Source organism: Schistocerca nitens, chromosome 4, assembly GCF_023898315.1.
Source record: "Schistocerca nitens isolate TAMUIC-IGC-003100 chromosome 4, iqSchNite1.1, whole genome shotgun sequence".
Taxonomy (NCBI): domain Eukaryota; kingdom Metazoa; phylum Arthropoda; class Insecta; order Orthoptera; family Acrididae; genus Schistocerca; species Schistocerca nitens.
In genome coordinates, this window is record NC_064617.1 from 658,745,148 (window position 1) to 658,754,650 (window position 9,503).

At 41.8% G+C, this 9,503-nt stretch overlaps 1 protein-coding gene across 1 annotated transcript in view; it reads right to left on the reverse strand.

Moving 5' to 3' along the window:
* LOC126252491 (uncharacterized) overlaps positions 1 to 812 on the reverse strand; it is a 37,613-nt gene extending 36,801 nt beyond the window's left edge. The window contains exon 1 of the mRNA XM_049953387.1: positions 633 to 812. Coding sequence (XP_049809344.1) covers positions 633 to 812 — 180 coding nt within the window. The remainder of the gene's footprint in view (positions 1 to 632) is intronic.
* Between the last annotated feature and the right edge of the window lie 8,691 nt (positions 813 to 9,503).

Sequence of the window (9,503 nt, forward strand, 5' to 3'; positions counted from 1 at the left end):
CGTAAATGTTTGCATTATACACTCGAAACGAAACTCTGTTCGAACAGGTCTGAGTAGGTCCAACATTACCGACCGACCGCCGTTTCATGCTGAGCTAACGGGCGTCACTGGATGTAGATATGGCCGCTCTACCGGCCGTTGTCAGTTTTGTTGTCGGGGCCGCTACTTCTCATTCAAATGGTTCAAAATGGCTCTGAGCACTATGGGACTTAACATTTGAGGTCATCCTAGAACTTAGAACTACTTAAACCTAGCTAACCTAAGGATATCACACACATCCATACCCAAGGCAGGATTCGAACCTGCGACAGTAACGGTCGCATGGTTCCAGACTGAAGCGCCTAGAAGCGCTCGGCCACTCTGGCCGGCTCTCAATCAAATACATCCTCAATTAGCCTCACTAGGGCTGAGTGCACCCCACTTGCCAACAACCCTGTAGACTCAGATCCAAGTGTTAGCCAAGCCCAACAGAGCTTAACATCAGTGATCTGACGGTAATCGGTATTGCCACTGAGGCAAGACCATTGGAAATTACATGCACAAGGTGTTCTTAAAGTAATTCACGACTTCTGCCGTTGGTAGCTGTTAAACAACTATTAAGTAACAGTCTTTCATGAGGGCTTTTACCATACCTTGTACATTAGCCTGAGCTCTGGACCAAACCACGAATCGATGACATTATTTTCATTCTGCTCCGGATCCTCTTCGTGCTGTGCTAAAGCAGCGCTGGGCTGCAGCACTAGGAAGAGGAGCAGCCACAGTGTGGCAGTGCGCAACGCCCTCTTGTCAGAGGCGTGGTGCGGGGGCGGCATGGCAGCAGCCGGCAGCTCGCTGTCAGTTTTGTGGTCCGAAGCCGCGGCTCTGAGGAGGGCACCGGCGCGTGACGCGTGTCGCAGCACTGTGCGACTCGCCGCCGCCACCGCCACCCCTTTTATACAATGAGCCAATTTGGCAGCCACAGTCGCTTTCCAGAGCGTAACGCAGAGCAGAGCGGTGCGGTACGGAGGCCGTCGTCTCGCTATCAGGACGGTCTTCCGGGCCTACGGAGCTAACGGCATTTTCTCTGGGATGGCACCGCTCCTGCGAGATGACGGACGAGCTACACTGCAGCACGACTCCCAGCTTCTTATCTGCAGCATCCGGCCTGCTTTGGGAACGTAGTTCCACCTGAACAGGTGACTCCAACTTCTGTAGCAAAAGGAAGAGAAGCGAAACCATTTACGATAGAGACCTCGAACATGAACTCCATACATTATTCTACTATGAACTCGGGTTTTTCGTAGTGGTGAAGTGTAGTGACGACGTAAATGATTAAATCTTCATTACTGTGATTCAGTAAAAATGGCAGTATAAGGCAGCTTCATGTTATTAAGAAACTAGCTTGGAATATCTGTAATATGTTCATGGAACATATCAGTTTGACAACGAAGTTGCAGAAGGAAGTGACGTCTATCAGGTAGCACTTTAGATGGGGTTCATAAATTACGAAAAAGCGTTTCACTTTTCAGTATAAATGTTGCTCTCATGTATTAAGAACCAACGGATAATGTGTACCTACAAAAACTCGTTGAATAATTAAATATAGCAAGTATCACAGTAGCCCTAAAAACTGATTAAACTAAGACCAAAAATTATACAATCAGTACACTCGTAGGCAAACAATAAAGAGTAATAACGATTTGTTTTGTAAATAAAGAAACACCTTCTCTGGCTGCACTGTATTTTATTTCTCACTACGTATCTCATACTGTTTGGTTTCAAACAGGGTGAGGCACATAGTGAACTCAAAGTGGTTACCTCTTGAAATGACGGTTTTCGATCCAATGCATCAGTAAGACATAAGACTGATAGTTCATCACAACTATAAGTGTGAACAAGATGAAAAGTTGGAAGAAACAAGCTCGAAACATAAAAGCGCGCTTGTGTTTCGCAAATAAACAGTAGATAATTCACTTTCATATAGAGCTGTTTATTTTTCTTATCGTCAATTGTTCTTATATTTGTCCTTCTGACCCAATATTGTTAGTCAAGTAGAAATTGTCCTGTACTGCTTTTTGGCAATAAGACTATTTAAAGTAGTAATATAATTGTGTTTCTTTCAAACGCGTAAAATACATTTGTGGTTTCTTTCCAACGAAATATTCATCCGAAATTTCGGAAGGTTTATATGCAGTGTACTACAACACTTCCACCGTTTAACAACTGATGAAGTTTGAAAGCGTGATTGGCTGTTACTTGAGTTATCTCATAAGATTATCTCTGTCAGTGAATATCGTTTTTCTACTGTAATATTCTTCTTTGGAAAAATGTATGTCGGCATGGAATTGAGGTTTAGCCTGACGTTATAGAAGTAAGTGACGACTAAACCTTAAGGAATTACATCTACAAGGAAACATGAAATACAGACTCTATGCAAGAATTTGTTTATGGATGAAGCATTATTTACAAAGCACTGCAGGTAAGGTGAAAATCCACAATAGGTGAGAAAAAGCTCACAAGCATATATTGTTCTTAACTTACATCTTACCATATTTAATGGATAACATCTCTCCCGCCGTAAGGTAATCACCAGACGAGTCTTTTGGGGAAGAGAACCTGCCTTGCACTTAATTATCTTTCCTTTGTGGGGGGCCACAGTCATACTGAATTTTTTGAAGGAATTTCATGTTTTACGAATTTGTAGAGAATGTCATTGAGCAATTCTGGTCCAAGATCATTTGCTTTCTGAACTATTTTTTGGTTCCGCCGCTTGGCGTGAGTCGTGATGACAGTAGCTATGAGAATCGTTGTGAGATCAAACACTTTTATGTACACTCTCAGTATGTATTATTACAATGTATACCTGTAAGAGGCTGTTATGAATGTGTACTGCAATGATATGTTAATCATTTAATTAAATAATATCCACCATCCATTTGTTAGCAATACCTCTGGTGAAACGAGAATCATGTGACTCACACAGTGGTGCTGCTTTGACACGCAACCCTCCTCCCTTGGTGCAGCTTTGTTACGATATCTGTCACAGTTTTGAATACAAGTTACAGCAATATATTAGCTGTTAAATCGCCGTACTTTGTGTTAATTGTTTCTCATTGTGTACAATGTTAGCCATATCTTCCATATGTCCTCGTATCCTGTAACATGACAATTGGTCTATGAGACCAGAAATACATTTTAACATGCAGCCCTCCTTCCTTTCCCGTTCCCCTCTTCTGTGTCTCTGCGCTCCCTCCTGCCTTGCCTTCTCTCTTCATGTCCCGCCCCGCTCGTCTCCTGCCTCTTGGTGCCCACCCTGCTTCCCCTTTTCCTCTTCCTCCCAGCCCCCACCACTGCACCTTTCTCCCCTCTTTTTCTGTCCTGTCAGGGCTCCCGTCCCACGGCAGGTCCTACCAGTGGTTTTTATTCTTCGTGTGTGGCTTTTTAAGTGTCTGTCGCTCTTTGTGTTTTTATACTGTGGCCGAGTTTTACCATGTGTGTGACTCCAGTGTGTTTCGAGTTCCACACAACTTGCCAGCCGTGCTCTTTTAACTTTATGTCGACTTTTTTAACTGTCCCCCAGTGAATGTCTCCGTGTTAGTGTATATTTTAACTTCCATTATCTCCACTTTCTGTGTTTTTAATCCCCCTTCTTCGTCATTTTTATGTACGAATTCGCCTTTTTTATATTTTTGCAAAGCCACTCTACTGAATAGTGGTGGACTATGCTGCTGCCAACTCTCTCCTGCCCATGAGAGGCAGGGGAGCTAAATTACAATAAAGGAAAAAAATTAACATGTAAGTAATATTTGAAAATGTATAATAACCGCTTGTTTCTATGTCCTGCTTTGTATGATGTGTATGCTTTATTAATTTTCAATTCTACATGTACATGAGAGTAGCTTCAAAGGCCGATCTCATGGTTGTGTAAAATAAATGAACAGTTAACGGCCAGGTGACGGAATTTAATTTTAAAAAATGGTCCACGCAGTCGCCATACTTACCACATCTGGAGATTTATGTGTGGGAATAATCAAAACAAGAGATCTACAAGGAAATACCGATGGCGCAAAGATAAATGAGCTGCTATGTCTGCGCTGCGATGAAACACAGCGTGCAGTATTGTTCGTCCAGAATGGCTTTTTAGCCTGTATCACTGCTTAGTACCAATATTTTGACCACTTGATATGCCAGTAATAACTATGAAAATACGAAACGTGTTTCCTTGCAATTCGTACATAAAGGAAGAGACATCTGTTGGACCTCTTCTCCTGATGTACGACAGTGGTTTGTGTTTAAGGTCTCTTCGAAGGCTCTTTTCAGTGACAGAGACAAATTACATAGTTCAATGAAGAAAGGCTGTGTTATAATTTAGCAGCTGTAGAGGTTAAAGTTACTTGTAGGTAGCAGAAATTTCGCTATAGTGTCCATTAAAACATCAAAATTCACTCCACGTTATACTCTGATGACCCAAAACACTGTGCCCACTGCCTACTGCGTGACTGAATGCCGCCTGGTGTCGTTGCTGGTACGTGACGCGGTAAGGAAAGTATGTAAGCAGAACAAAGCCAATCAGAAAGCAGGCCGCTGTGGCCGAGGGGTTCTAGGCACTTCAGTCCGGAACCGCGCTGCTGCTACGGTCGCAGGTTCGAATCCTTCCTCAGGCAGGGGTCTGTGTGATGTCCTTAGGTTAGTTATGTTTAAGTAATTCTAAGTCTAGGGAACTGATGACCTTAGATGTTAAGTCCCATAGTGCTTAGAGTCATTTTGAACCAATCATGAATCTTTCTAACGACTATGCGGAACGCAAAAGGGGAAATCCACTGACATGAGACACTTTGATGAACGGTACATTACGGCGTGGCGTCAGGAACGACATTTTCGGAGATGTTAAAAGCTGGTCGGTTGTTTACGTGCTATTGTCGGGAACATCTATGGATGCAGTTCAAGGAAGATGGAACCAGGAGCAGTCGACCAGGTAATGGGCGGTTGTTTACGTGCTATTGTCGTGAACATCTATGGAATGCAGTTCAAGGAAGATGGAACCAGGAGCAGTCGACCAGGTAATGGGCGTACATGCCTCATCATAAAACGTGGAGATTGGAGACTTGCCTGTCTTGTAAAGAGGGACAGACGGCTATCTGTAGTATGTCTGATGAAGAACACAGCACTGGTGCCAGCGAAACAATTTCCAGAGCACACCGTTCAGCGCACTTTTCTGAACATTGGAATCCCTTGCTGAGCATATAACATCGTATGGTTCGACTGAAATTGGCAAAACAACCTACATTTGATCGTGAGTGAATACAGACGCAGACGTGTCGGACTGGTTGCTAGAGACTTGTTTCCTCTTGCACAAGATCGCTTCCCGTGTCGAATTGCAGCTTGAAACATGCAGTGTGCTTAGGACTCAGGCCAGTGGGGAAATTATGAAGCTATGGGGGCTATTTCGCTGCCCTTCCATGGGACCTGCGGTAGTAACTGCAGGCGCTATGAAGGCTGTGAACCAAGAGAACATTTTTGTGGACAACCTGAATCACTTCATGTTTTATGCCCTCCCACGACGCTAATGAAATGTTCAAGCACCATAAGTGTCCTTGTCACAAAGAGGGAATGGTGTTACAATGGTTTGAGGAGCATGATACTGAACTCACATTGATGCCTTCGCTAAAAAATTCGCCTCATCTCAGCCCGATGATACACATTAGGGACAGTGTTTGGCACCAGCTTCTCCACTACAAACCACCGGCCCATAATTTGCATGAACTGCGTAAACTATGCATAGACATGTAGTACCACAAACCTCCAGAAGCGTCGGTAGGACTTGTCGAATCCATGATATGCAGAATAGATACTGCATTGTGTTCCCAAGGGCGACTACCACACAATTAAACAAATGGTCATACTGTTTGGGGTCATCAGTGTAAGTGCTATCCATCATTAGATTCCATGATTGTCTGTATGTTGATATTATGATGCACCTAAGTCTCAACCGTCTAACATCTGATGTTCACTTTCCAGTATTGTTGTTCTGTAGAGTAGGATTGAATATAATGTATTCACGCACACAGATCCCCTGTTTAAGAGATTACCGGTGTGTAAGAGTACATATTTGATCTGATACAACAGTAAAGTTTTGCCTCTCACACTTTTACAAAAAGCTACTCATTTATCTGTCACAAGTTACCGATAATGATACGTGACACTCGAAATTGGGTGCAATAATAAAGACTTATTAGCTTATGGTTTTACAATAATAGTTCCGAAAAATATCTACAAGCTGTGGGACCCCATTCACAGAAAATTTTTTAAAATATTTTATGGTTTTGACTCACAATGTGTGTGCATGTGTGGAGGGTATAGATCTCAGCGTCTGTACATAATTTGTAAATTATTAATCATTTTTAAACATTTTTCTGATCATTAGAGATTATAAAAAAATTTTCAGAAAAACTCCCCATCGGACACACAGTTAGCTCTCTCTGAAACACAAACCTATTTGAAGAAATTACATCTTGTGTGCCTTGATTGTCTTCTTCAGTTAATACGTTGGTATAAAGGCAAAGCAGTCGTCAACACGGGATATGATTCGATCACTAAAGAGCTCTCATAGGCATGGTTCTAATGAAGATTGTTTGTCCTTACATTCCTCCCATCCTTGAAGTATAGAGCCAATTCTAAACCTATAGTTCAATGTGGAGTTCGAACAACAAAGATACTTGGCTTTTTTCGCATATTGAAATCATTTTCGTTCGTCAGCTAAGGCAAATGGGTAACATAAATTAAGTTTTCGAAGTTCGGCCTTCGTGGAGACAATTTTCCACTAGAAATAGAAAGAAATTCAAAAAAATTGTTTTTGGGGTTGTCTTAAACGAGATCGGAGAAGAAAATTAAACTTTATTCTAGGAGGATTTGCTTTTCTGTAGAGTGTATCTCAAACCATGCTTTTTTACTGGGTCTGAGTGTGTAATCACAATGCATAATTATTCTCGTTATTTTTGTTGGTTCCGTGCTTTCTACTGTCACTGAAGAATCACCGACCCTCTACATTTACTACTTCACTGATGGATATGGAAAAGGATAAGTGTAAATAACTTAGCAAGATTTTTCTCTATCATCAATTAAAATGGTTTGGATTTTCCAGTGCTGTTTGATAGATACACTGAAAATTCTTGTAAGTTGAGATTTCTGGTTGCGAGTACATAAAACGAGAAAGGAGCACCTATGCACGGTAAGCTGTTTTGTCTGGCTGTCGGAACATTCGTCAATCAGTTTTTAAAATATCGGTGATATGTATTATTAGCAGCGCTGTCTAATTTAGAAAAGTTACAATTTTACTTTCCAAATTTCATATTTTTGTATGGTTTCTGTATAAGTGTATGTGAGTGGTAGAAACTGTTGCATGACATTGGACGGCGTCGTAAGGATTTTGTTTTAAATTCGTTACTCGAAAAAAGAAAATATCAAACTCAATAAACAGCTGTAAAAGATGTTAACGATTTCTGTTAAATATCAACAAAGATACTTTAAGTATTAGTCGATAAAGGTTATAAAATGTGAACTTCTAGGGTACCACAAGTCCTTTCCTGGTAACAGAATATTGTCTACTTGTATATCCTTCTTTCTTTTATTAACAGTTCATGTTATTTCAAACTTGCAGCTGTAAATGCGTTAAAAAAGAAATAAATCAGTTCTTGTGTTCTGTTTAATAATTTCATTAAACAATTTGATTCTGTTAACAATAATGTAATAAATAAATAAATAAATAAAGTTCATATGGTGATAAATTATCTAAGTAGGAGAAATATATTAAACCATGAGCATTTTAAAACATAATTCATCTTCAGTTAAATGCTGTTCCTGTGAAACTGATTGGTGATTTGTATGTATGTTACTGAACATTATTATCAAAAGTTCGTAGTAACTGGATTTTCTGTCTGACATTATGAAATATAAACAAGCAGCAACATTCAAGAGAATTTTATCCCCAAGACTAGCACTGTTCTCAATAAAACAGGAAAGTTTTTTTTAAAAAGAAACTGCATCCAGCCATAGTTAACTGCGTTACTTATGCAAAATTAATAGTTTGACATTTTAGGACCAACTGCAAGATACTCTTTCTTCCAATTTATATGTCTTAGGAATGAAATATGCATTTTTCTCTTGATATGCTCGAAGTTTCTTGGAACGCTGATGATGTCGAAACTAATTTTGATTAATGTAGTATGTGACAGGAGGCTACGTTACCGACAGTGCGGCCATTTTGGTGGCCGCCATCTCGGCTGAAACTCGAAGTTTTTGTGTTACGTACGAATACTGAGAACTGAACGAGAAAAACGATTGTGCCTTTCGTTTGAACGTAACTGCATTTATTTTCGAGCTGTGAGTGGAGTTTCCTCGTTATAGATGATGCGGAAGCCGATGGCGTTGTCGGAAGCCAAATACACTGAAATAGTCCTGATGTCAGGCGAGAAGAGCAACAGTGTTATCGCGAAGACTTCCAACCAACGCCACCTACATAGACTACCAATTAACCACAGTGCGCTGGTGAAGCTTCTCGCGAAATACCGTAAAACTGGCTCTGTCGCAGGAAAACTGAAAGGTGGAGGATCGACGCCTTTTTAACACGGTCGCTATGTATGTAACGTAGCCTCCCAGATTTTACCACACTTCCATTTCATATCTGTACTGTTTCGGCTAATGCGAACATATTCATGATGTTGATTTCTAAAATAGATCGTTAATTTTGCCATCTCAACCGCACACTTATTTTCATGTGTGGAGTTTTCAACAAAGATTATCACCTTCAGAGTTAAACAGTAGTGCAAGAAATTCGTTCTATCCATAAAAGACTAAATATCAGAATACTACTTTAACGTTTCTGTTTATCCCCCTATTTCTGCTACAGAAGAGTAGCACCCTGTACAGCATATAGCAGCTTCCGATAAAAACCATGTGTCCTTCGGATAGTCCATCATTTTAGGCAATCTGCGCAATCTCAAGGCCGTAGGAACCCAGACAGCCGGGAGGTGGCCGTATGAATAATACAGCTGGTTTATAGAACGTCTAACAGCATCGAGTTGAGTTCAGAAATGTTTCGTCATTGTCGATGGAAAATGTTGCGTTATTATCATCGGAAAATAGTTTGAATGATGCAGAGAGGCTGCCCACGTCCCTCAGTGTCAGCGCACGTATAGTGGCGGCGCGGGAGTGATGTGCTGCGAGCCGGCCGAAGCGTCAGGCGCGGTGTCCAGCCGGTGCAGACCGTAGGCGGTGGTCGGGGAGGCGCGCAGCCCGGCGCCGCCCAGCAGCGCGACCGCGCCGGCCAGCGCCAGCGCCGCGAAGCTCACCAGCGCCGACTTGCCCGCCACAGCGGCGATCAGCCCCACGGCCACCACCAGGAACGTCTTCACCACCAGCGCCATGGCCAGCATCGGCATCAACAGACGCTTCATCGCCTTCTTCCTGCGACCTGTAACCGGGTCGCTGTCTCAGTACGAGCACACTTTCCAGTTATTGAATTGTGT